This window comes from Dermochelys coriacea, chromosome 9 (genome assembly GCF_009764565.3).
Source record: "Dermochelys coriacea isolate rDerCor1 chromosome 9, rDerCor1.pri.v4, whole genome shotgun sequence".
Classification (NCBI taxonomy): Eukaryota; Metazoa; Chordata; order Testudines; family Dermochelyidae; genus Dermochelys; species Dermochelys coriacea.
This window is the reverse complement of record NC_050076.1, coordinates 63,932,355-63,960,052: the sequence shown is the minus strand read 5'-3', so window position 1 is coordinate 63,960,052 and position 27,698 is coordinate 63,932,355. Positions and strand designations below refer to the sequence as shown.

General features: G+C 49.9%; 1 protein-coding gene across 1 annotated transcript; it reads left to right on the top strand.

Annotated features, from left to right (window-relative positions):
- The first annotated feature begins 414 nt into the window (after positions 1 to 414).
- LOC119861456 (tumor necrosis factor ligand superfamily member 10-like) lies at positions 415 to 17,509 on the top strand. Its single transcript, XM_038416607.2, has 5 exons — positions 415 to 890; positions 9,565 to 9,711; positions 10,594 to 10,630; positions 13,296 to 13,403; positions 14,370 to 17,509. The coding sequence occupies exons 1-5, from the start codon at positions 660 to 662 to the stop codon at positions 14,810 to 14,812; spliced, it is 966 nt and encodes a 321-aa protein (XP_038272535.1). The 5' UTR covers positions 415 to 659; the 3' UTR covers positions 14,813 to 17,509.
- Positions 17,510 to 27,698: the final 10,189 nt, after the last annotated feature.

Here is a 27,698-nt window from a genome sequence, read left to right as displayed (position 1 = left end):
CCCTGAAGATCACAGGTTGCAAAGTCCTTGGTTTTATGTCTCACAGGAACAATAGAATTTAAACAATGACTGGAAGACAGAGAGAGGGGGCTGTCTCCACGTGTTGTGTCTCAGCGAAGTCTTTGTTTATAGGAAGAAAAGGAGTACTTGTGGCACCTTAGAGACTAACAAATTTATTAGAGCATAAGCTTTCGTGAGCTACAGCTCACTTCATCGGATGCATTTGGTGGAAATTTCTTTTTTTTTTCCACCAAATGCATCCATGAAGTGAGCTGTAGCTCACGAAAGCTTATGCTCTAATAAATTTGTTAGTCTCTAAGGTGCCACAAGTCCTCCTTTTCTTTTTGCGAATACAGACTAACACGGCTGCTACTCTGAAACCTTTGTTTATCGGGTGAACTTTACACTCGATTAGCATCAGGATATGGCAGGGAATCAAATACCGCTTGGCAAGAGACTGGATCTGTTTAGCTCTGTCTGTCCCTCCCACACACACACACACACAAGTCTTCTCTCGAGGCAAGAACTTTTCTCTAAACTTGCTTCCTTGTGTGCGTGTGTGAGGAAGGGAAGGTGGGAGGAGGATCCGAGAGACACAGAAGGGGCTCAGAGGGGAAGTAAAACCAGGGCTCTGGCCTCTGGGATATTTATATAATGCAATGGACCACCAGCAGCAGAATAACCAGCAGTATTTCCGATCGGATAGCAGCGACTCCTCAGCATGCATGATGGGGTCCGGAGCAGGGCACAAGGACGAGCCAGGCTCCGGGAAGAGAAGGAAGAAGCACTGCAGCCCGGTGTGGATCGCCATGGCTGTGATGTCCATCCTGGCTCTGCAGATCGCCTCGACCACGGGGCTCTTCGTATATTTCACCATGTCGATTTCCAAGGTGAGGCCAGGGCAGAAGTAGTAGCACCGAAACTCTCTCACTCTGGTTTGCAAAGGGGTGAGCGGGGGGAGGCGAGATCTTTGTGCATTTCAGTTTTTAAACCCACTTTCGGGGAGATTCTGATGAACTAGCAACAAGAGCTGCGAACTGCAAACTCCTTCGGGTGCAACCTTTGGTTTCTTTTCAGGGTGATTTTAAATTCAAAAATACCATTTTGCTTAAGAAAACTACGGGCACAGTCCAAGAGGATTTTATTTCCAGAGGTCTCCTTCTGCTCAGGCATTCAGTGCAGTGGTGCAAATCATGTGAACTAGCCTCCAACCCCTTGCTACAAATTGCCTTTCTCTCTCTCCCCCTTCCCCTCCCCCGTTGGACTGAATCATTGACCTTCTGTAGGAAGCTTTGAAAATGTGACCAATCGCTTCCTTGATCAATGCAAAACTATCATTTCAGGTGAGCAATGCAGCTCCACTTAAAGGCTTGGGTGTAATTCGGAGAGAAACAAGCCCCCTGGAAGCACAGGGCTGCCTTGATTGGAATGGGCTCCCTCTCCGGCCAAAGTTTTGCGCAGTTTTAGCAACGGGATGTTGTAGTCAAAGCTCCTGGTTGTGTTTGTGCATGTGGCAGCTCTTTTCCCCGGTGGCTGGGCGGGCTCCCTAATTACCCCAGCTGTGATTTGAGCGATGCCAATAAAGCGACTGCAGCTTTACAAGAAACTGAAAGCGTTTCCACCTTTAGAGGAAAACGTCAGGAGCCTTAATGACGATCAAACCCGAAACTGTTGTTCTCGCGCCTGGTCCCCGCGGCGCGGGTCTCTGCCTGGCTCTGAGCTGCAGGGTGCCGGTTCAAACCCAGTTTAGATGGGTACTAAACGTGCAACGAGGTGCCCCCTTTGCTACTTTGCCTTGTGGCACACGCCAGCCCCGCTGGAACCAGGACATTTTGTACAAGCAGGCACAAAATATTTTCCCTTTTAAATATGATATTTTTTTTTTTGGATCCATTACTGTCTTACCAAATTGAGGAATAGGCAAACCCCACCGAATGAAGGGGGTTTGTGTGTGTCTGGATCAACACAGATCTGGAGGAATCTACCTATTTTGTAGAATGCCTGGCTTTGCTGATACCAATGACTGGGGAATGACCCAGTCTTATCCCCCCTGGACAGAGCGGGAGAGAAATTACCTCCTATTAAACAACATTAGGCTAATTCAGGAAAAGATGGGGAATGGAGCTCTTTCATTGTGTGTTTGGTGCTTGGTGATGAAGACCCCAGAAAAGACTAGCAAGAGAGCAGAGTTATACCAGGAAGAAAACAAAGGTTTATGGCTAAGCGATTGAAGATAAGGAGTAATTCAATCTCATACTTCTGGGTGCCAGGCTCCAGTTTATCCCAGCAGGGGACAGGGAAGAATTTCCCCCTTCCCACAAACATCATTGCGCAATTGCCTATATATGGCGGTATTGAGGAGGGAGGGCGGTTGCCTTCTTCAGTGCATCAGGTATTGGCTATTGCTGGAGTCAGTACCCTGACCTGGTATGTCAAGACTCGGGCTGCTGGACTAGGGGCCTAGTCCATTAAAGTCAATGGAAAGATTCCTGTTGACCCAGTTGGCTTTAGATCAGACCCTATGTGGGTCAGTGGTGTGATCTGCAATGTCAGGAGTCAGGCTACTGCACTGTATGAGCCAGTGATCTGATCTGGCATTGCAAAACATGTGCTTTTTAAAGAGAACTCGGTGAGGCCTTAAGAGCCAGACCCTGAATTGCCTGCGCACCCAAGACTCTCGTTGCCTTCACTGGGAGTTGGAGGGCATAAACCATGCAGCTGCAAGCAGTAAATCTGTCTCACTGCAGGCAATAGTTTAAAAACACATCAAAACCCGGCTTTTCTCTAATTCAGCTGCCCATCCGATGCTAGCCTGTAGAGAGCCAGCTGCATGATTTAAATGCTGAGCTGCTGCTGCTCTTCACAACCCATTAAAAAGCTCCTTGTAGCAGGAGAGCTGGAGAATCCATTGCACTTGTTCCCGCCCCATGTCTAAACCCATTTGTCAGTAACCATTAACAGGTAGTGGAAAATCGGGTTGGAGTCGTAAGCAATCATTTATGCCGGTTGGGTACAATTTTCAAAAGCATCCAAGTGACTAAGTCCCCTAAGTCTAGAGTGATTTAGGACCAGATTGACAAATATAAGTGCCTAAACAGGGGAGGTGCCTAACTCCCATTGGTTACACTGCTTAGGCATTTTTTTGGCTTCCACTAGGCACCTGAACTCTAGGCACTCAGGAACCTAAGTCTCACTGAAAGTCAATGGGGCCTTCAGCTCCATTGGAAATTGTATCAATTACCTTATGTAAAATATTACCCCCAAATCTGGCATGTACACTTTGGGCTGCGCAAACATTGAGCTCCTCTCCCATCAGGAGTGTCAATGCTGTTACACAGTTTTATTTGAGTAGCATCCAGTACACCCAATCAGAAGCTGAACTCCACAGTGCTAGGAGCTGGTCCGAGCAGTTTACAAGCCAAGACCCTAATCCTGCAAGCTGCCCAATACAGGCAGACCCCTCTGCCCATGCTGAGCACTGTCTACTTCACTGGCACTTCATGCTGGCCCAGAAAACTGTCTGTGTGGGACAGCTTACAGCCTCAGGGACACAGAATCCAAGTTGCGTAGAAAGGGTGAGGAGAGAGAGACAGACAAATATGTAGAATGTTATAAGGAGATATACAATCGCACATGTGGATCATTGTCATATACAGAGAAAATCAGTGCTAGCTAACTCCATCTTTCTCTCAAGCTGTCATTAACTGGCAGATTTCTTCTAGGCATTGGAAGGCAATGGAGTTCAAGAGAGCTTCATTTGTGCCAGGGATTGACAGGGCTGAGACCCAGCACCTCTAAGCTTGGCAGTTCAGAGCCCCAGCACCTCTGGGCCTGGCAATTCAAGCCCCGGCACCTCTGGGCCTGGCAGTTCAGAGTCCCATCACATCTGGCCTTGGCAGTTCAGAACCCTGGCACATCTGGCCTTGGCAGTTCAGAGCTCTGGCACCTCTGAGCCTGGCAGTTCATGACCCCGGCACCTCTGGGCCTGGCAGTTCACGGCCCCGGCATGTCTAGCCTTGGAAGGTCAGAGCCCCAGCACTTCTGGGCCTGGCAGTTTTATGGCCCCAGCACCTCTGGACTTGCTACATGAGTTATGAAAGTAAATGGCTGGAGCCCGGGTACCGCTTTCATTACAAACTAAGGGCTGGAGTTCAGTGATGTAAAAGCAGCATTAGTGAGATCAGAATCCATCCATCTTAAACCAAGGTTGGGTTTCGTTTTGTTTTTTTTTTTAGAGAAGTGTGGTGATGATCACTGAGTATGTTGGCAGTGAAGGGGAAAATAATTATTTACTATTATTATGGGCCCCATTGTGCTAGGTGCTGTATACAAACACAACACTCAAAGAATATCCCTGCCCCAAAGAGTTTATAATCTAAGATGAGAGACAACAGGTGGATACAAGAACCAACAGCTGGGGGTTGTCCAAGGAAAGAATGAGACAGTTCTGGCCAATATGCCCTGTGGCAGCTGCACAGAGCGGTTTTGGAATCGTGTGGGAAGGGTTTTGAACTTGCTTTGTTTCATTTTCCCAGAAGCTGGTGTCCTTTTCCTGCCCCGGGATATGTGAAGTTTCCATTTCCTAGGGTTGTATGAAATGTACTAGACAGGTAGTGGGACACATGCCATGGGATAAAGATGTGTTTACAGAAAAGTGCTGAGTCTATTCAACCTTCTTCAGTTCAGTCAGTTTTGGGTAATTACTCAATATTTTATCAATGTACAAGAGCTAGATAATTATATCCTAAGTTACTGCTTATTCAGGAGTCCTTAGGGTGCATCTACACTTTGGAGACTTCCACAGAGTTATGCTGGCATAGCCCCATAGCATAGATGCAGCCTACACCAATGTGAGTTTTTCTGGAAGCGTAGGAACACCACCTCCCCAAATGAAGTTACCAGTGTTGATGGAAACGTTCTTCTTTCATCACAGCTGCATCTACTCTGGGGGCCGTGGCGGCATAACTAAATTGATCAGGGGTGTGCCCATTTTAACTTTTCACTGTACGCCAGACCTTAGTCTGAGCCAGCTACTAGAGTCTCTCTGATCTGGAGGAGATGTCACTGCAGTCCCCTGTCCCTGTGAGTTCACAGTGTGAAGCCAGAGCCAGCAGCTAGACAAAGGGCACAGAAACAGTGAAACCCTCCCGCTTCCTACAGGATTAGAGTGAGACAAATGATTCAGCCTGGGGGAAAGCCAGCAAGGACTGGGCACTGAACTGTTGCCTAGGTGGGTAACTATCCCTACGGGTTGCCCGAAGGTCCGTGCTGCCTGGGTACAGTATTTTCATTCTCCAGCTGTTCAGTTTCCCATCTGTAATGAACTGGGGGGCAGGGCAGGCCCCAGCCCAGTTTCAGACCACCCCCTCAGCAGGCTCCCTGGTTGGCAGTCTGAACAGGGAGGCCAAGGACCGTTCCTGTACCCAGCTGCCCTCTCTCCAGTAGTGGGTGACCCCTGGAGGTCGGGGTTGAGGCAGACTGGCAGTGAAAGGGACACTTGGCCTGCTGGGTGGCCACCCATGCCCTGCAGCTAGAGGACTCCATTCTCCAGGGCTGTGAGCCAAGCACCTCTCCCCAGCATGATTGTCTGGGCTGGTGAGTCATGCTGAGTGGGGAGACAATAACATGATACCGCAGATCTAACCAGCTGGAGGGGAGGCTAGGCCTGGGTGTTTATTACAGATTGAGTCAATTTCACAATGCCTGACCTAATTCTCTGGTGGTAATAAGGCAGTGGGAGAGCTGTCCATCCAATGCAACGAGCCAGGATGTACAGGCATTTCAGCCTCAGCACAGCTCTAGGCTCCATACAGTGCTACAATCCAGCTTTTCTCCTTTATTTCCTTAGCAAGACACACTAAAGCTGTGCCCTCCCCACGCACGGGCAGCCCTCTCTGCAGCGCTGGGGGCACCCGTTCCCGGGCTGCGATTCTGCACCAGCGGGAACATCCATCGCGCACTTTGGCTAACAAACAGGTGCAGGCTGGGATGCTGCTGGGGGGCCTTTTGCCTCTGGGTTACTGGTTCGAATTCAGCCCAACCCGGGAGTAACCACAAACAGTGACCCTCTGAGGCCCATGAGAAATAACTCAGGGGCCTCCGGCTAGGTCCTGCTCCACAAGTGGCCCTAACTGGCAGCCTCAGCAGTGAGCAAGGACTGAACAGATCCTGGAGACTTTCAGGAGGGACGATGGGATGCAAAGCAGGGCCAGGCTGCTACCTCAAGTTCTAGAATCTCGGCATGTAGCACAGGCCTCTCAGCTTGCTAAGTAAAGCTGACTTGCCCACCATGCTGCTTGCTTGCTGTGTCACCTGTTGCTAATGGAGCACGGGCTGCATTCGCTGTGGGGCCCTTCACCTGCAGGGTGATCAGTCTCAGCACTAGTTCCATGTACACTCCAACCACAAGCACCTCACTGCAACCATGGAGCGAGGTCTCACTTGTCACAGCCATCGTCCATGTCAGCAAATCGCCACCCACCACCAGTCTGGTCTCAAGAGGGCAGAGCTAGCAGCAGTGTTCAGCTGGAAATGGTTCAGTTCATCTCCCGTGGGTTGATGCAGATATTTACCAGGGCGGACTGAGGCGGGGCTGGGGTTTGTGAGGAGAGTGGGCCAGAAGGAGCACCCAGCTTCTACTACACTGGGCTTGGGCTGCTAGCAGGAGGATCTGGAGTAGGAGAAAGAGTCCTGTGCAGATGAGAAAGAGAGCTCAAAGAGCCAGATCCTGCCAGGTGCTGAGCACCCTTGACTCCCAGTGATGTCAATGGATGTTGCAGGTTCTCAGCGCCTAGCAGGTTCAGGCCTTAAGTGATGGGGAGCTTAGCCCCAGGAGTTTCTCCAGCAGGGAGCCAAGTCCCAGCTTATCTTCCGAGCATAAAAGCATTTGCCACTGTTCCTACTGAGCATGGAAATAAAATGATTCTAAGACAGTGGGAAATGCTGTGGGAGAACAGTTAATTCCAGCGGCTGATCAGGCCTGTTCACAAGGGATCCGTCCAGGGCAGAGATGAGGCAGGAGGGCAGGAAGCTTGCCTTGTCACTGCCTGTCCTCTACCTGTTCTGTGGATGGAAAGCTCTGGTCTCCCAGGCTGTTAAACCAGCATCTTTCACCACAGTCAGATTCACACAGCCATGGTAACATGGCCTGCAGGCAGCTTTGCCTAGCAGCATTGTGTGACTGTTGATACGCACATTTATAACAGAGGAACATGGTTACCAACCCAGGATGAGGCATCACGGGCTTCAGGCTGAGTTTTGCTGATGGACAAGCCAGAGGCCAGGTGTCCTAGGTTTGATGGCTGGGACTTGGGTTGCAATCTGAGCAAGAGACCTGACTGAAACCCCCTGAAGAAGAGCTCCATGTAAGCTCAAAAGCTTGTCCCTCTCACCAACAGAAGTTGGTCCAATGAAAGATATGACTTCATCCACCTTGTCTCTCTGACATCCTGGGACCAACACTGCTACAACACAGCATGAAACTGCCTCTGGCAATCTCAGCTCTGCCATTAATTTAACAGAAACACCCACTCTTTCTCCCTACTCTCCCATGTATCTAAACCAGCAGCCCTAGGGGGTCAAAAACCCTGAATCAAATCCCCTCACAATCACAAGAGGGGATAAAAATCAGATTTAAAAAACAATAGCTATGGAGATCTTTACCTCCAGAGCCTTTAGGTTACATTGGAGTCACGTTTTCAATGTTTTCCCTGCAATGAGGAGAGCTAGAAACTTAGCGGGTGTCTCCCCTCCCCAAATGAAAGCTCAGATTCTCACTGTCACACACAGCCTTAGTAGAGCTGCCCCAGCTGGACACATACCACACTAGACCCATGTCCCTTCCCTTGGGCAGTCCTCCAGCACTGTCTCTCCTGGGCCTCTTTGGCACATTTCCTAGGCACAGGGTCTAGGTCTGTTACTTCTTCACAGAAATGGAACCATGAAACCCATCTGCTGTAGGCCCTCCGGACCAACACTGACACCACCACACCGACACCCAGGAGTGTAAGCACACTCTCTCCCTGAGCATCACCTTTACGGGATCCTGGCTTTACAGCTACCTCTTCAGAGGCACACAGCAGTGAAAGCAGACAGACAGGTTTTGAAAGGGTTTCTAAACACAATCACTCTTTACTTTAATTAGCACAAGAAATACACAGATCCAGGCAAAATAAAAAACACCCATGCACATTTCCCTGCCTCCATTTCCTTACCATGCTTGAGCATTTTCTGGGCTCAGGGCAGAGTTCTCTGGGATGTCCAGGATCCTTCTGCAGCTCATAGCTTCTCCTCTGGATCACGGAGTCTCTCTCTCCTCCAAATCAGTTTCTCTTAACTTTGGCTGGTCCTGCAGTGAGTTAAACAGATCCCTGTGCTACAAAAGCATGTCCTTTCTCCTGCCTCAACTTCTTGGGTGTTTCTGTGTCACCTGAGTTTAGACGTCCTACTACCAACACCTGGTTCTGCTTCTGGAGAAATTCCACTACTCCAAACCCCAGCCCACTGCAGAGAAGTTGGAGAAAATTGGCTTCCACCAGGTGCCTCATTGTTCTGTCTGGGCTATGTCTATTTACTAGTTGGTAGCTTTGAACGACTGTGTCTTTCGAAGACAAGGTGGGGGAGGTAATATGATTTATCGGACCAACTTCTGTTGGTGAGAGAGACAAGCTTTCGAGTTTGCGCAGAGCTGAAGAAGACCTGAAGAGTTCTGTGTAAGGGCGAAAGCCTGTCTCTCTCACCAACAGAAGTTGGTCCAATAAAAGACGTTACCTCACCCACCTTGTGTCTCTAACATGCAGGGACCGACACAGGTACAACAACATCTTTCAAAGACAGATTTGTGGTGCCACTCACCTCCCCTTAGCACAAGGAGCATGAGGCAGTGCACAGAAGATGACAGTCATAAGGATAGAGACAATTCATAAAATCAAGCTAGAATTCATAAATTGTACACAGATTCCCCAGATTGTCGGATTCACATTTTCACATGACTCCAGGTGCTGGAGGTTCAATGAAGACATCAAATATCACAAGACTAATAATAAAACTGCATGAGACAGCAACACTGCTCAGCTATCAATCGCTAATGCACCAAGCAGTGCAGGAGTCGATTCCAGGAACTGTACTTCAATAGCATTCATCATGCATAGGTCTCCCAGTGCTTTGCTGAAGCTAGCAAGGGGTCCTGAGGCCCAGACGGGATGTGACTTGTCTGAGGTTGCATGGCAAGTCAGTGGCAGAGCTCAGGGATTGAATCCAGGTCTCATGACTCGTCCACTGGCTGGTTAATACCTGGGTATCATATTCACATCACAAGGTCTCAGCCCCTCCGGCATTGTGATCAGAGAAGCACAGACTTATTCTCAGTTCCTGCATCCAACCCCAGCACAGGGTTTACTCTGGACAAGTATCAAAAAGAAGAGCAACAGTCCATGTTTACATAGGCCTGGATCACATCAGCTGAGGCCTCCCTCTGTACTCTACAGCTCAGCCACGCATGCAGTCCTTTGTATGCTCAAGAGGCCACTTCATTTAATCAGTTAAACTCATCTTATTATTTTCCAGTTAAAAGCCCAGACGCAAGGGAGCTCAGAGGAGCTGAAGTGTTTGCAGCTGATCAACAGATTGCAGGAAGTCTCAGACTTGGAGGAGCTGATTGGCAACCAGTCCTGCCTCAAGCTGGCCAGCAGCATTAAATCCTATGTGACCATGGTGAGTCCACAACAAACCACACACTGGGTGCGGGGAGGGAAGGGAAATGGGAGGTAGGCACTTGCCAAGGAAGACCCTAGAACACCACAAAGGGTGACATTCCAGCAGAAGGTCTTGGGCCAGTCCCTGTAGGTTGCTAACTCCAATCAGTTCCCTGGTCAGGAGGGACTCAGAGTTGGTACCATCTGGTAGCTGTTGGTGGCCCATGTGAAATGAGTTGGTGGGTCTCCATCTAGGATCTCATGGACGACATCACAGAAGCCACTCTATCAATGGGAATGCCTTTGTTGGCCCTCTCAGTAGAGAGGCCAGGGAATTGATTCAGCTCCCTCTTTCACTCTCACCCTTGCCTGCCCTGGCAGGGTTACCTGCTACTGCCAATGAGAGTCAGAGAAGGGTGTGGCCGAACCAGAACTGAATGTGGTTAAAGGGGATGGGCACAGATAGAAACCTTGCTCTGAACAGGGCTCTGCCATGGTTTCTGAGATGGTGCTGGACATGGTCTGTCCCTGTCTGCACTTGCCATCAAACCATGTCCAATGCCAATTCCAGTGCCAGCAATGGATCAATTTCCTAGTGCAGATGCTGCCAATGTGCCTCAGTTTCCCCATCTGTAATACTCACCTCAAGGGAAGGGGGATTCTTAGGCTCCACTTATCAGTCTTTGAGCTCCCCAGGTGGACAGTGGAAGAGCAAAGCAGAGGGGCAGCAGCAGGGTGTGCCTGGTGCTTTACCCTGCCAGGAGGGGTGTACAGTCTGATTGAGCTTGATGACATAACTAGAAGAAATGACAGATGTGGGGGGCCTGGAGGAGGCAACAGGACTTAAGGGAGCAGGGGAAAGTCTCCTGTTTACTCACTGACCTCTCCTCTTGCCTTCCAGGTGACAGAGAACGTTATCCGCAGGAACGCACTGAAGGGTGAGTTTCCAGCCCCCGGCAGGAGGGAGCAGGGCAAGTGCCGTTCTGTACAGGGGATAGAAATGGCTACATTCTCTTAAATGGCTACATCTACTTTTAAATGTGGGAAGATCTCACTCATCTGGCCAGCTTGAGTCCCTGTTAAGTTTGATGGAAAGGGCTCGATTTTCCAAAGCAGCCTGTGACAGAGCAGACGGCCTTTTACACGTCCACCTGCCTGTGTGTGTAACGTTCACATTTATGCACAGCCAGAGGATAGTGAAACTAGACTGGTCGGGGGATTGGTCAGTTTCACTTCCTGGTGGGGGTGCACTGGCACAGAGCTGTGCTGGCTCACCACAAAGCAAAGCAGCAGCAACATCTCCACTGCTATCACTGGAGTCACAGCAGGATGAAAGCAGTATTAGGGAGAGGAGAATTGGGGCTGTTGTGTTAAGTCACCGGGACGAGACGCTATTCACCCAAGAGTTCTGAAGGAATTCAAATATGAAATTGCAGAACTACTAAGTGTGGTATGTAACCTATCACTTAAATCAGCTTCTGTACCCGGTGACTGGAGGATAACTAACATGACACCAATTTTTAAAAAAAGTCACCAGAGGCAATCCTGGCAATTACAGGCTAACTTCAAGAACCAGGCAGATTGGTTGAAACTGTAGTAAAGAATAGAATTATCAGACACATAGATGAGCAATTTGTTGGGGAAGAGTCAACATGGCTTTTGTAAAAGGAAATCATGCCTCAGCAATCTATTAGAATTCTTTGGGGGGGGGTTGGGTCAACAAACATGTGAACAAGGGTAATCCAGTGTGCATGGTATACTTGGACTTTCAGAAAGTGTTTGAAAGTCCCTCACCAAAAGCTCTTAAGGAAAGTAAGCAGTCATGGGATAAGAGGGAAGGTCCTCTCCTGGATCAGTAACCAGTTAAAAGACAGGTTTCAGAATAGCAAGGGTAGGAATAAATGGTCATTTTTCAGATTGGAGAGAGGTAAATAGGGGTGTCTCCCAGGGGTCTGTACTGGACCAGTACTGTTCAACATATTCATACATGATCTGGAAAAAGGGGTAAACAGTGAGGTGGCAAAATTTGCAGATGATGCAAAATTACTCAAGATAGTTGTATACAAAGCAGGCTGTGAAGAATTACCAAGAGATCTCACAAAACTGGGTGACTGAGTACAAAATGGCAGATGAAATTCAGTGTTGATAAATGCAAAGTAATGCACATGGGAAACATAATTCCAATTATACATACAAAAGATGGGATCTAAATTAGTTGTTACCACTCAACAAAGAGATCTCGGAGTCATTGAGGGTCGTTCTCTGAAAACATCTACTCAATGTGCAGCAACAGTCAAAAAAGCAAACAGAATGCTAGGAACCATTACGAAAGGGATCGATAAGACAGAAAATATCATAATGTATAATATAAATCCATGGTACGCCCACACCTTGAATACTGCGTGCAGTTCTGATTGCCCCATCTCAAAAAGGATCTATTAGAATTAGAAAAGGTACAGAGAGGGGCAACAAAAATGATTAGGGGCATGAAACAGCTGCTGTATGAGGAGAGATTAAAAAGCCCGGGACTTTTCAGCTTGGAAAGGAGACGATTAAGGGGGGAATATGATCAAGGTCTATAAAATCATGAGTGGTGTGGAGAAAATGAATAAGGGAGTGTTATTTACCCCTTCACATAGCACACGAACCAGGGGTCACCCAATGAAATGAATAGGCAGTGGGTTTAAAAACAAACAAAAAGAAGAAGTACTTCACACAACGCACATTGTGGAACTCATTCCTAGGGGATGTTGGGAAGGCCAAAACTATACATATCAAATGATGGGGTCTAAATCAGCTGTTCCCACTCAAGAAAGAGATCCTGGAGTCATTGTAGGTCGTTCTCTGAAAACATCAGCCCAATGTGCAGCCGCAGTCAAAAAAGCTAACAAAAAAAGAATAGATAAGTTCATGGAGGATAGGTCCATCAATGACTATTTGCCAAGATGACCAGGAATGTGATCCCGTGCTCTGTGTCCCTAGCCTCTGTTTGCCAGAAGCTGGGAATGGGCGACAGGGGATGGATCACTTGGTGATTGCCTGTTTTGTTCACTCCCTCTGATGCACCTGACATTGGCCACTGTCGGCGGGCAGGATACTGGGCTAGATGGACCATTGGTCTGACCCAGTATGGCCATTCTTATGTTCTTATAGAAACATTTTTTTTGCAAAAACCAGGGTGGGCTTGTCAAAGGTGCTAACAGAGTTTGGTGTTTAAATGCCAGGAAATTGCAATGGAGGGTGGGTGGCCAACTCCCTGAGGCTCCATTCCAAACACAAGCCTTCATTCTTGGGTTTAAATGGCCCTGACAGTGTGCCCCCCAACACACACACACACGGCCAGGGCTGCATTCCTTCCTCTCCTTTAGGGCTAAGGGATCTGTGGCAGGAGGAACATGGAATCCTGAACTCAGGGTTCACAAATGCCTTTCACCTCCCTGTAAATGCCTACTAGTAAGAGCAAGTCTCACCATGCTGGCTTCACAGCACTGAGGTGCTGAGCATTGCCATGGTGCGTATGAGTGTCTGTGAGAGAGTGAGAGAGACACACACACACACACTTTACAGCCTCTGCAGATCCTTGTTCCTTTCCTTTCACCACAGAAGCCACGAGGAGCTATTTCAACAGCTCCAGTGGGCAGCTGGCTACAAGAGCACCTGGCAAGCCCTCTGCCCACCTCACCCTCCGGCAGCAGAGCCCTTCCCAGGACGGTGAGTCTGGGTTCCCAATGGGATACCAGTGGTGCCCAGAGCCATGGGAGCTTGGGGGCAAGGGGGAGGGCACAGGAATGGGGAAGCCTTAGCCTGGTTGCTGATATTAGAAGACAGGCTTGTGGATTTTGGCAGTGAGGGAAGGGGTGTAGAAAATTTTGTTGGCAACGCCATGTCCGCTGTGGAGCTTCAGATTTTGGGCAGTTCCCTCCCTCATCCTCCCACCCCCTGATCTGGGCTGGGATCCTGACTTTGTTTCTGTCTCAGGCCATTGGAATTGGAAAAGGTTCAGAAAAGGGCAACAAAAATGATTAGGGGTCTGGAACGGCTTCTGTATGAGACTGGGACTTTTCAGCTTGGAAAAGAGACGGCTAAGGGGGGATATGATAGAGGTGTATAAAATCATGAGTGGTGTAGAGAAAGTAGAGAAGTAAGTGTTATTTACTGCTTCTCATAACACAAGAACTAGAGGTCACCAAATGAAATTAACAGGCAGCAGGTTTAAAATAAATAAAAGGAAGTATTTCTTCACACAATGCACAGTCAATCTGTGGAACGCCTTGTAAGGATGTTGTGAAGGCCAAGACCATAACAGGGTTCAAAAAAGAACAAGATAAATTCATGGAGGACAGGTCCGTCAATGGCTATGAGCCAGGATGGGCAGGGATGGTGTCCCTAGCCTCTGTTTGCCAGAAGCTGGGAATGGGCAGCAGGGGATGGATCACTTGATGATGACCTGTTCTGTTCATTCCCTGTGGGGCACCTGGCATTGGCTGCTGTCGGAAGACAGGACACTGGGCTAGATGGACCTTTGGTCTGACCCAGTAGAGCCATTTTTATGTTCTTATGTTATGTTCAATCTCTGTTTATTATGCCTGAAGCCCATCAGCTAGGTTGACGCCCAAGCGTAGGATGCTATTTGCTCCCATTGGCCCCGCAGTGACCTCTGCCTGCGTTCTCCCCTAGGAAGCTCAGCACACTTTGGGGAGCTCTCCCAGTCCTGCCGACACCCCATCACCAGGTGGGAGGACAAGACCATGCACTCGCACCTGCAGAACATCACCTACCGGGATGGCAAGCTGCGGGTGAGCCAGGCGGGCAAGTACTACATCTACTCACAGATCTACTTCCGCTACCCCAGCGAGGGCGTCGCAGCCCGCGTCTCGGGGCACCAGCTGGTGCAGTGCATCAACCGTGAGACCTCCTATGGGCAGCCCATCCTGCTGCTGAAGGGCGTTGGCACCAAGTGCTGGGCACCCGAGGCAGACTATGGCCTGCACGCCCTCTACCAGGGCGGCCTCTTCGAGCTCAAGGCCGGTGACGAGCTTTTCGTCTCCGTCTCGTCCCTGGCCATTGATTACGACGATACAGCAGCCAGTTACTTTGGGGCCTTCCGGCTTGAACTGTGAGGGGGGGGGCCTGTATTTAAACCCTCCTCCCATTGCAGACTGTCTTGATGTCACTGCCCTGCACGGCCCAGCTACAACAAACCCGGTCGAGGCTTTGATCCCATCACTTCCTGCCTTGCAAACCCACCGGTCTCAGCAGGTCATGAGTGCTATGACGGCTGCCAGGCCTGTGGATGGTGGCCAGGACAACTGCTCTCCTTGACTTACGGGGTGATGCCCTGATTCCATTCCCATTGGGTTTTGCCTTTGGAGGGCTGCCCCCATAGCTGCAGAACAGTCATCATCCCCTGTGGGGTGGAAGAGCCTGGGGGGCACCTCCAATGCACCCCCCACCCCATCATGGAGTCAGAGCCATAGGACGAGGCAGCAAACTGTGCGGAGGTCTCCAGAGAGAGCAGAACGGGGTTTCTCACCCATTCTCAGCGTTCTGGTGCCTTCCCCAGGGGTGGGGGCAGGGAGAGGCCCTTACGTGCTGTGAAACTCACCCGTCAGATCCCGAGGGGGTAAAGCCTGGGGGGAGCAGTCAGAGGGTCCATTTCTCTCCCCCCGCACAGCCACCCCACATGTGGAAAGGACTCAGCAGTCAGCACGCTGCATCCAGCCTCCTACCCGGGGGAAGGAGCTGGGCCAGGGAACATGGGTCTGCCCTGTTAGGACTGAGCAGATTGTGTCTGATCCAGGCAGCACCAGCTTTGGAGCAGGCCATCACAAAACATATGATGACGATGACACCTTGAGATGTGACACACGCATAGCCACATCATAGCGGTATGAGGGGAATGTGCCAGAGTGCATCAAATCTGCACACGGGGCCGTGCCTCACCACCTTGGTGTCCCCATAGCCAGGATGTGACAGTCCAGTGTGGGTCTGAATCCAGGTCCTTCTCCCACTAGGTCACCTGGGTCCAGGGCATCCGCCTCTGTGCAGTACAGCAAGCTGCGTGTTGTCTCAACACAGAGCCAGAGGGAGGAAAACAGAGAACAGGGAGTGTGCTGGCAGCAGAGTGTGCTCACCGCAGGAGGGGAATGTAGGTCAGTGGATCAGGTTCGCCCTTTTTTGCTCTTCCTGCCCCACTCCACAGGTAGGTCTGAGACAGCCTGTAGGTATTTAGAGCTGGGCCTGAGCCATGCACAGACACATTCTGCTTTCACAGAAGGTGGGATTTTAATCCAATACAACTCTGCGGGTGCCACCAGTATATATGTGTAAGAGGGTCTTAACTCTGTTAGCTGAAGTCGATTTGTAATCTACTTAAATGAAACTGGTTTGAGACCCTCTGAAACAGACTTGAGTATCTATGGCAGGGTGTGTGTGTATGTGTGTGTGTGTGTGTGGCACCGACGGAATTAAATTAGCTTCTAAATCAGCTTAGTTAAATGGGTGCACGAGCCGTATAGACAAGCCCAAAGCAAACCTGCGAGGGCCTCTCACACCGATCCAATTCTGCACACACCTCCCCTCTTCACTGATGCACGGTTTACACCACGCCTGTCAGAAAGGGCTTGATGCTTCCAGGATTCTGGGTTAACATCCCCTCCTCAGTTTTTGCTGCTCTGGTGATCCAGAGCTCGGAGCTGGCTTGGCTGGTTGCTAATGGACAGGAAAGAAGAAATGCTGTTTTTAGATGCCATTTGAGGTGGGGTTAGTTTTTAAAGGGAAAGAAAAAGTTGTTAGGGCCAAGCTGTAGGTTTCGTGGAAGGGGATGGAGAAGACAGAGCCTGTGCCGAACAGAAGCGTTTGCAGGAAAGTAGGAAGTTTTCAATGACTGTTTCTCCTCAGAAACACTTAACAGCTGACTTTCCGTGGCTGAAAGTGACTCCATGGAAACAGCATCTTCTGACTTGCAGATCCCCCTGCCATCTGGCTCAGTCAGAGCTTCAGAAACAAAATATGCTTCATTCCTATCAACCATGCTGAGTCACCGAATCTGAGAGTGTGCGAGCTGGATTCCATCCTGTCTTATGCATCACTAAGACCAGTGTTGTTAATAAAGGCCTTGTCTGTGCTGGGATTTCAGCCAACAGTATAGCTACAATTATGCAAAACCTCTGGTGTAGATACAATTTACACCAGTGTGGTTTGTCTTGGGGTTTGTTGCCCCAGTACAAACTCTGCTTTGGCTGCACATCATGCCTTACACTAGGGGTCTACACTGGTACACGTGCTCTGGTGGCCAAAATCCCACCATAGCCAAGGCTAAGATCTCAATTGCATAGCCCATTTCTGCTCCCAATTACACCTTGAAGGCCGTGGGGTTGCAAAGGTGTAACTGAAGGCAGATTTTGAACCTCTAGCACTGAATCAAGGCTCACTGGCTTGTCCCATGCTAGGTGTAAGATACTTGTAAATTCTGGGCAGGCTGGATAGAGACCCAGCTTCCATCTGTGTAATTACTTGTATACTGAATGCATCTGATGAAGTGAGCTGTAGCTCACAAAAGCTTATGCTCAAATAAATTTGTTAGTCTCTAAGGTGCCACAAGTCCTCCTTTTCTTTTTGCGAATACAGACTAACACGGCTGCTACTCTGAAACTTGTATATTCTGTGTATCATAATAGCACCACTAAGACTGTTGATAGGTACAGACAGGCTGAAATGCAGGATCATCTCCAGTGAAGGGTGTGAGTATGCGCTGCCCAGCTGGGTAGATTTTTGATGTGAGATTTCTGTGCTTGTTCAATAAAACTTGTATTCAAATTATGGAGTTTGCAGCTGTTTATACAGAGCAAGGCCACTCCGCTGATCATCTCTGAGTCGCTGCTGCATGACATCCAATCCACCAAAGCCAGTTCAGGCTCATCAGGCTTTTAGAATGGCCATTGTGCCTTTAAGGGCTGAGCTTCCCAGACTGGTCTGGTGCAGAGTCTGGGTGGGGTGCTGTGGCACTCGTGTTATGCCCAGCCTGTTGATAGCAGGCATCCCACTAGACTCAGGATAAAGCAGAGCTCTTGCAAACCCCTTACATGGCCCCACGGAGACTCAGATACTCAAAAGTTACTTTGATGTCCAATTGCCACCAAAATCAATGGGAGTTGGGTGCCTAAATACCAGTGAGGACCTGGGCCTGAGTGATCACTGAACCTCATGCTTAGCAACGGACTGCTTAAAATCATAGGATATCAGGGTTGGAAGGGACCTCAGGTGGTCATCTAGTCCAACCCCCTGCTCAAAGCAGGACCAGTCCTCAACTAAATCATCCCAGCCAGGGCTTTGTCAAGCGTGACCTTGAAAACCTCTAAGGAAGGAGATTCCACCACCTCCCTAGATAACCCATTCCAGTGTTTCACCACCCTCCTAGTGAAAAAGTGGTTCCTAACATACAACCTAACTTCCTCCACTGCAACTTGAGACCATTACTCCTTGTTGTGTCATCTGGTACTACTGAGAACAGTCTAGATCCATCCTCTTTGGAACCCCCTTTCAGGTAGTTGAAAGCAGCTATCAAATCCCCCCTCAGTCTTCTCTTCTGCAGACTAAACAATCCCAGTTCCCTCAGCCTCTCCTCATAAGTCATGTGTTCCAGTCCCCTAATTATTTTTGTTGCCCTCCGCTGGACACTTTCCAATTTTTCCACATCCTTCTTGTAGTGTGGGGCCCAAAACTGGACACAGTACTCCAGTGCTTCTTGCTGTGCCTCTGGGCTGCTTTTCGTTAATTCAGTAAAGGGGAAGTTACATGGAAATCTGGATTTGGTGCTACGTTGTGCTCTCAGGCCAGCCAACACACCCATAAGGGAGGGTGGGAATGCCGCAGGCTGAAGCCATGCTAGAGCAGGACTTGTAGCCATGGAACTCAAGACAAGGGCCCTGATCCCAAATCCATTGAAGTCAGAGGGTGAAAAACCTTGCTGCACTGGAGTCAATGGGAAAGTTCCCTGTGACTTCAATAGGGCCAGCATTTGGTGTGGCTTGTAAGAGTATTTCCCACTTCAAGACCACCTCTCCTGACAAAGAATTCCACAGCCCAAGGCAAACCGGATGCATATAGCACCCTGGGAACGCAGACACATACAGAATCAATCCATGGCGGGCCAGAGACCAGGGCAAGCGCCTCTACTCAAAGAAATTCCCTGCCATCTTTAAGGAGGGAGCTGAGCAGGTTCAGTGCATATGTTGGTCCTGGGGAGACTTGGAGTTTGTTCTGGCTTCTCTTGCTGTTCTCTGAATCTCAACCCTAGGCCCTGTGGCTGAAATGATGCGTGGGGACAACTCAGTCACACAAGCAGCCCAATGCCTTCCTTCATGCAGCCCTAGGCCTGGTACATGCTCCCCTGCCCTCAGTTAAGTGCCAGTTCGGCTGTGGGGCTTACAGGGAATCTTGTTCTTGAGGGGTGTGGTGAGGTGAGGTATGAAGTCTGGTCTGGTGGTTAAGGTGCTGGTTTGTGACACAGGAGATCTGGGTTCGCAGGCTCCCTGGATGATGTTGGGCAAGTCTCTGAATCGCTCTGTGCCTCATTTTCACATTGGTAAAGGGCACTAATAGCACTTCCTTTCTCCCACTCTTCGTCTCTCTTGTCTATTTAGATTGCAAGCTCTGTGGGGCAGGGACTGTCTCTCAGCATGTGCCAGGTACTCTGTGCACCCGGGTGTAATGAGACCCAAATCTTGGCTAGACACTAGCTGATGTTTCTCATTCTCCCTACTGGTGTGTGTCTGTCCTTAGATTGCATGCTTCTTGGGGTGGGCTCATTTCTAGTTGTCTGTCTGGAAAGCACATAGTACAAACTACCATGGCAAACCATACATTAATAATCAGTGATGCTCCACAGGATCACAAGTCCAGGTCTGGGTATTTCCAAACCTGGGCAGTCCAGGTGTGCTAACACCTGTATCAGCTGCAGAACCCTACAGGGTGGCACTGGCCATTTCAGCTGCCTCCCCCACACTTACCCAGTATGCAAATGTACCTGGCCCCTCAAGATTTTCACACACTAAACCAGCCTCCCTGTTTTTATAGGTTGAGAGCAGATCCTCCTGCAGTGTAAGAGGGATGCCACACTCCAATGTCTCACCACGGCTGGGAAGGGGGAGAAGGTAGGGTTAGGGTGACTGAGTAGAGGAAACATGCCATCAGTCTGTGGTCTCCCACTCCAGCCCTCCACTAGACACAGTATTCTAGCTAAGGGTTTATGCTGTGCTCATCTGCATGGCATAGGAGCAACTGATTAGGGTTAACTTTTGCAGATGGATTTTAAAAGGTACCTGCAGTAACCAGATGCTTCTTGTTCTGTATTTGATCCCTCTGCTAACAGGACTCCAGCTCTAGCTTGCCTGTTCCAACCCAGCTGTACTCTGGGCCGAGGGCTTTTGGACCGTAACCTCATGCTCCTGATCCTTGAGCTGAACCATTTAAATCTGCATTCCCCAGAGTGGTTCTTGCTCCCAGGCTAATTCTCTCACCTCTGCCCCCTGCAGTGACCACTACTTGGTATCTGCTGTCCACTCAGCAACCCAGCTTCAACTCCTGGGAATCTGCTTCCGCAGTTCCTCAGCATTTGCTCTGCCTCCAATTCCAGTGACACCCGCAAAGGTGAAGAGCTTGTTTCTAACACCTTTGTCCAAAGCATTTATAGTTTGTGATGATCTGAGACAGCCCCAAACCAAGACCTAGAGCCCTCTCTCAGAGCCTCCATCCAGCCTGAAAAGTCCTAAGCTCCTGCTCAGCAAACAGGTTCCTCTTCTTGGAGCCTTGTCAATTGCTTTAGGCGAATCCATGCATTGGGTGTATGTGTCAACAGGATAGGTCCAAAGGATAGAAAAACCACTGAATTGGACTTATCTAAAGATACCAGGCAGAGCAGGACCTGCACCTCCCTCCGACTGGGGAAGAGAACAGCCCAGACACCAAGGTGAGAGTCTGCCATGGGAAATCTCTTCTACCAGATCCCACACACAAAGGGCTCAGGAGGTGAAAGGAGGAGGCTGCCCCCTGCCCCAACAAGGGAACACAGCCTGGCTCCCTACTCCTGTTGCTCTGAGGGATCCATGAGCTGCTCCTTTGTTCTCACTGGGAGATTTTCCTGTCTCAACAAAGTCAGTTTGTTGTTTGGGAGCTTGTCCCAGGGCTGCTTGTGGCTGGGGGAAGAGTGCAGGGAGGGGCTGCCTGGACCTGCCTTCAGGGTGCCAACCGCCTCCTGCAGAGATTTGCTAAGTGCATGATTCAGATCTTGTAGGAACCGATGAGCCCAGGGACAGCGATCCCTCCCTTTCATTCCCTCTGCTCCTATAGGGGGCAATGGCTGCCCCTTCGGCCCTGGCTCTCTCCTATCAGTGCTGTACGGGGCCCAAATAGCCTTTATTTCTATTCTGGGCCTGCGTATTCTCTGTGGTTTCTTCCAGCTCGTTCTTCTCTATGAAAACAGTGCGGGCACTGGGGACTGTGCCCATTTGTTCCTCTGCAGATTGGGCTTTAACAAGCCCAGGCGAGAGCCTCAGCATCATCTATTGATATCACTGGGCCAGCACTCTCTTGAGCTATGAGACAGCTCCATTTGTCTCAGACACCCAGACATCTGTGACCCCTTTCACCCCCAGACAAGCAGCTCACTCACACACCCAGCGCTGCAGCTGCACTGCCCTTGCCCATTTCACAAGGGCCTCTGCACTTACTGGCCATGCCAGCGTGCCTGGGTTAGGAGCCCATTCTTGCTGCCAATGGGCGCATCTGTTGCTCTTTGCACAAATAACATGAAGGAAGGCCCATGGGTACTGCTGGGTTGATTGACAGTCGTGTTTAGGAAATAGACTCACCCCCTGCCAGGCCTAGCTATGCTCACACTGCTGCTTGGGGTGGTTTCTGGTGGGCACCTCAAGAGGACAAAGTAAAACTATTTCCCCATGTTTATTCCCCCCCCCGTTCCTTAGACATTCTTGTCAACTGCTGGAAATGGCCCACCTTGATTATCACTACAAAAGGTTTTCTCCCCCGCCCTGCACGCTCTCCTGCTGGTAATAGCTCACCTTAAGTGATCACTCTCGTTACAGTGTGTATGTAACACCCATTGTTTCATGTTCTCTGTGTATATAAATCTCTCCACTGTATTTTCCACCGAATGCATCCAATGAAGTGAGCTGTAGCTCACGAAAGCTTATGCTCAAATAAATTTGTTAGTCTCTAAGGTGCCACAAGTCCTCCTTTTCTTTTTAAAAGAGGACTCGTGCACTAATGGGGTACTTGAAATAGTTCTATACAAGTGGTCCCCAAACTTGGGGGAGTGGGAAGGGGAAGGCGCAGAGGAACATTTGGGGGGGCCACCCAGGTGTACCCTGTCCCGGCTCTGCCCTTAGCTGTGGTCCTGGCTCCCAGCCACGACTCTGCACCAAGCCCTGGACACAGCCCCGCCCCCAGCCTTAGCCCCGCTCCCAGCCCCACTCCCAGCCTCAGCCCCGGTCCCAGCCCCGCCCCCAGCCTCAGCCCCCTTACTCTTGTCTGCACCCCACCCCCCACATGAAAGAATTGGGGACCACTGTTCTATACACTACCCCTGCTTAGACCCAAATTTCCCCAGGCTTTTTCCAAAAAGTACCGAAGTGACTTTTACTGCGACTTCAGCTCCTAAGTCACTAAGATGTTTTTGAAAGTTTTACCCATAATCCTTCAGACAAATTGTTGTCCTGCCCCCGCCCCCAGGGATTCAACCTTTTAGGGTCCCTTAGCAGCTGTCTGCCATGCTTCCTCAGGCTGTGATCACAGCAGGTCTCACGAGCTAGGCAGGGTCAGGGCTTCTCAGTGCTGAATCAGAGACCTCCAAAGAGAAGTTTGCAGTTCTCTGAGGCTGGAGCACCCACAGGAAAAAATAGGGGTTGCTCAGCACCGACCAGCCACCGCTGTTTGGAGGCTCGGAGATGGGCCCAGGAGAGGGCGGAGAGCAGCGAGCAGCAGGCGGGCAGGGTTTTGGGGAGGGGGTGAGAAGAGGCAGAGTGAGGACAGAGTCTTGAGGGCAGGGGCAGGGCCTCAGAATGGAGGAAGGGTGGAGCCCCCCTGGGGAAAACTAGAAGTCAGGACCTATGATGGGGGGGGTACACTTCCCCCCCAGGACATATTAAAGCATAGCCCCAGCACACTGGTAGAAAGTGCTACACTGCAGGACGTGGTGCCTGCCAGCTCACAGGCCACCCAGGAGCTCAGGTCAAAGACCCCAAGGCACTTTTTTGCAAGAGTCTGAGGGTTAGCCCTGGCCAGACTCCAGTTTGGGTATGGGTGGCTGGCACTTCAGTGGTAGGAAGAGTGATTTCTGTGCCTAGTGGATGGACCCCTGGGGAGAAACAGAGCTGTAGAAATACAAGGCAAACTAGTAGTAGTGCAATGTGACTACAGTTACAGGCGGGTGCAGTTCAAACCTTGCTGAGCAACACACAGTGTATTAGAGGAGAGAGCAACTGGTATCACATAGGATGAAGTCAGGCTCTCCTGCAAAGCCAAAAAGGGGGGGAGCCCCCCCACACTGTCCCTCCCCTACACATCCCCGACCTGGGGCTCTCCATAAATCTAGTCACTCCCCAGCTCTGCTGTCATGGGCTCGTCAACGGCCAAGTCTCCCCTGGCTCTGGGGTTCACACTGGTGTTTGGTGGAGCAGGGTCAGTGGTGCTGTACTAAGAGGCCTGGGCACCGCCGGGTAAAACAAAGCACCAAACCGTGTTAGGGCCATTTCCAGACTTCTCATCAGTGTCAGGCACTGACATCCAGCTGCCAGGCAGGAGATTGGTAACAAGACAAACCTTAGAGACGGGGAGTGGATGGGTCATTACACACAGTAAAACTATTTCCCCATGTTATTTCCCACCCCCCACTGTTCCTCAGACGTTCTTGTCAACTGCTGGAAATGGCCCACCTTGATTATCACCACAAAAGGTTTTCTTCCTTCCCCCCACCCTCTTACCTGCTGGTAATAGCTCATCTTAAGTGATCACTTTTCTTACAGTGTGTATGATAAAACCCATTGGTTCATGTTCTCTCTGTGTGTATATAAATCTCCCCACTGTATTTTCCACTGAATGCATCCGATGAAGTGAGCTGTAGCTCACGAAAGCTTATGCTCAAATAAATTTGTTAGTCTCTAAGGTGCCACAAGTACTCCTTTTCTCTCTGGAACAGAGAAATTCCGTGTCAACCCAACACAGCCTCTGAATGTCAGCCACGCACAGCCGTTATTAGCTTCAGCCAATGAACCCCAGCTGGGAACCAGGTGGCTCTGTTCACAACACAGGAAACACATTTTATTCCAAACAGAGCACCACTGGCGAGAAAGGAAATACAAAAAGCTTGAAAGTCTCGGGCTTAAAAAAAAAAAAAAAAAAAAAAATCAGCCATGAAAGAAAAGACAGGAATGCAGCTGCCTCTGGGGTAGAAGGCAGCTGCCGTTTTCACTATGAACATCAACACAATGCTTTAAGAATGGAAGAAAGGAATATGGCAGCCAATCAAGACTGCATAGGACTTTGGGGAAGCAGATCACCACCACTCAAACTAGAATTGACCAGAGCACGCGGATAAGCCCTCTTTTCTCACCAGAAGTACCATGAGGTCTTTTAATGACCACAAGCGGTTGGAGCCTCTGTTCTAAGTCTCACAGTGGGTTTGGCAGCAGAGTGCCACCCAGCATCGCACCTGGGGTATATGTTTAATACTGATCCTGAGAACCTGACTGCTACAGAACCCTCCACACCACTTCCTATGGCCTTCTCTGGAGGTTTCCCGTACATGTTGTGACAAAGTTCCTGCTCTACCTTGGTGGGTCTTGCGCTTATTGGCAGATTTGCTCACCTTGGAGCTTCACGGCAGCCCTCAGCTTGGCCGTTTTTCTGAATTCACAGTCCAGGTCGACTCTTCCTGTGTCTGACCAGGAGTTGAGAGGATCTGGGGGGAACGCGGGCCCGCCCTCTACTCTGGGTTCCAGCTCAGGGCTCTGTGGATTGCAGCTGTCTACAGTGCCTCCTGGAACAGCTGTGCAACAGCTAAAACTCCCTGGGCTACTTCCCCGTGGCCTTCTCCCAACACCTTCTTTATCCTCATCCTAGGACCTTTCTCCTGGTGTCTGATAATACTTGTACACCTCAGTCCTCCAACAATCCCTGTTCTCACTCTCAGCTCCTAGTGCCTCTTGCTCCCAGCTCCTCGCACGCACACCACAAATTGAAGTGAGCTCCTTTTTAAAACCCAGGTGCCCCAATTAACCTGCCTTAATTGATTCTAGCAGCTTTTTGATTGGCTGCAGGTGTTCTAATCAACCTGTCTTAATTGTCTCCAGAAGGTTCCTGATTGTTCTGGAACCTTCCCTGTTACTTAGCTTGGGGCTAATATATCTGCCTTCTATTACTCTCCTATAGCCATCTAGCCCGATCCCGTCACACATCTCCCCCCCCTCCCCCGCTCAACACCACGGGGTTGGGAAACTTGGGACGTCAGGCAGTCTACTCGTGACAAGCCATCTGCATAGCCATGGTGGCTTCCAGCCCTGTTGTATGGTGAATTGGAAAGGTTGCAGGGACAGGAACCATCTGGTCACCCTTGCATTCTTCTCTTTATTTCGCTGCATCCACTGGAGGGGTGCATGGTCTGTCACAAGGGTAAACCATCATCCCAGAAGGTAATAACGTAGTGTTTCCATGGCCCATTTCACAGGTAGGCACTCTCTTTCAACCACAGCATACTTCTGCTCTCTCAGGAGGAGTTTCCTGCTGAGGTAGAGGATTGGGTGTTCTTCATCTCCGACCATCTGCAATAGGACAGCTCCCAATCCTACTTCAGATGCATCTGTTTGTAAAATGAATTCTTTGTTGAAGTCTGGGGCTATAAGCACAGGGGGACTGCAGAGGGCTGTCTGTAGATCCATGAATGCTTTCTCTACGGCATCTGTCCACTTCACCATGTCTGGACCCCAGGCTTTTATCAGGTCTTTTTATCAGGGGACTCGCTCTGGTAGCAAAATGGGGAATAAATCGTCAGTAGTACCCCACCACACCCAGGAATGCCCAGACTTGCTTTTTCCGATTCGGCCAGGGCCAATTTTGGATTTGTTTGTTTAGTTGGGGCTTGACCATGCCTCTTCCTACAATGTAGCCAAGGTATTTAGCCTCGGCTAGCCCTATAACACACTTGGCTGGGTTGGCTGTGAGGCCAGCCTGTCTTAGCGTGTCCAGAACTACTTCCACCTTTTCTAAGTGGGTTTTCCAGTCATGGGTGTGAATAATCACATCATCCAGGTATGCCGCTGCATAACTGGTATGGGGCTGTAGGAGCTTGTCCATAAGATGCTGGAAGGTGGCAGGTGCCCCATGCAGTTCAAAAGGAAGAACAGTATATTGAAAAAAACCCTCTGGTGTAGAGAATGCTGTCTTTTCTTTCACATCTTTGGCAAGGGGAATCTGCCAGTATCCCTTTGTTAAATCAAGGGTGGTCAAAAATCGGGCATTGCCCAGGCAGTCAACTAACTCATCAATACGGGCTATGGGGTATGCATCGAATTTGGATCTCTCATTCAGCCGGCGAAAGTCATTACAAAACCTAGTGGTGCCATTGGGCTTGACCACTGACTATGGGACTCTTCGATGACTTCCAGCTCCAACATCCTTTTTACCTCTACCTTGATCTCCTCCCTTTTTGCTGCTGGGACCCGATAGGGCCTTAAAGTTACCTGTGCCCCAGGGTCTGTGATAATGTGGTGATATGCCTCGGTGGTCCGGCCTAGTTTGGTTGAAAACACATCCTGGTATTGGTTGATCATCTAAGTTACCTCCTTCTTCTGGTTTGGTGTCAGATCAGTGGATATCCTGATCTGCTCCTGCATATTATTTCCCTGGATCGGGGTCTCTTGGGCCACTACACACATGCCTCTCGTTGGTGCCAAGGCTTTAAGAAGTTAATGTGATAAATTTGTACTTGTTTCCAATGTCCTGGCTGCCGCACCTGTCCCCCATGGGTTCAACCACCTCATAGGACCCCTGCCATTGGGCCAAAAGCTTGCTTTCTGCCGTGGGTACCAACACCTTCACCCGATCCCCTGGTTGGAACTCTTGGACTTTTGCCTGGTGATTGTAATGGGTTCGCTGGGCCTCCTATGCCTTTTCCAAATGCTCCTGTACAATAGGAGCGACCCGGGCTATCCGTTCTCGCATCTGCAACACATGGTCAATTATATTCCTCCCCTCATTGGGTTCCTCTTCCCAGATTTCTTTTGCAATATCTAGTATGCCACAGGGGTGGCGTCCGTATAATAATTTAAAGGGGGAAAACCCAGTTGAGGCCTGAGGTACCTCCCGGATTGCAAACATAAGGTAGGGTAGTAGGGTGTCCCAATCCTTCCCATCCCAACTTACCACTTTCCTTATTGCCTTGAGGGTTCAGTTAACCCTTTCTACCAGCCCATCGGTCTGCGGATGATACCCTGAGAACTTCAGTCTATGTATATGGAGCAGCGTACGGAGGTACCTTGGTCTGTTAATATCTCCTTTGGTAGCCCCACTCTGTCAAAGATCCCCACCCACTCTTTAGTTATCGTTTTAGAGGCCGTGTTCCGCAGGGGGATGGCTTCTGGGTAGCGAGTAGCACAATCCAGAAGGACAAGTATATATTGGTGGCCCTGGGCTGTCTTCTCCAGGGGTCCCACTAGATCCATGGCTATTCACTCAAAGGGGACCTCTATGATGGGAAGAGGTATTAAAGGTGCCCTCAAGTGGGGACAGGGACTGTGCAGCTGACACTCCGGGCAGGACACACCGTACCTCCGCACTTCTTCATATACTCCAGGCCAGAAGAATCGTTGCAGAACCCGTGCCAGGGTCTTTTCTACCCCCAAATGCCCCACAAAAAGATGACTATGGGCCAGACTTAATACAGCATTCTGATGTTTTTGAGGTACTAGGATCTGCTGTACCTTCTGCCCCTGT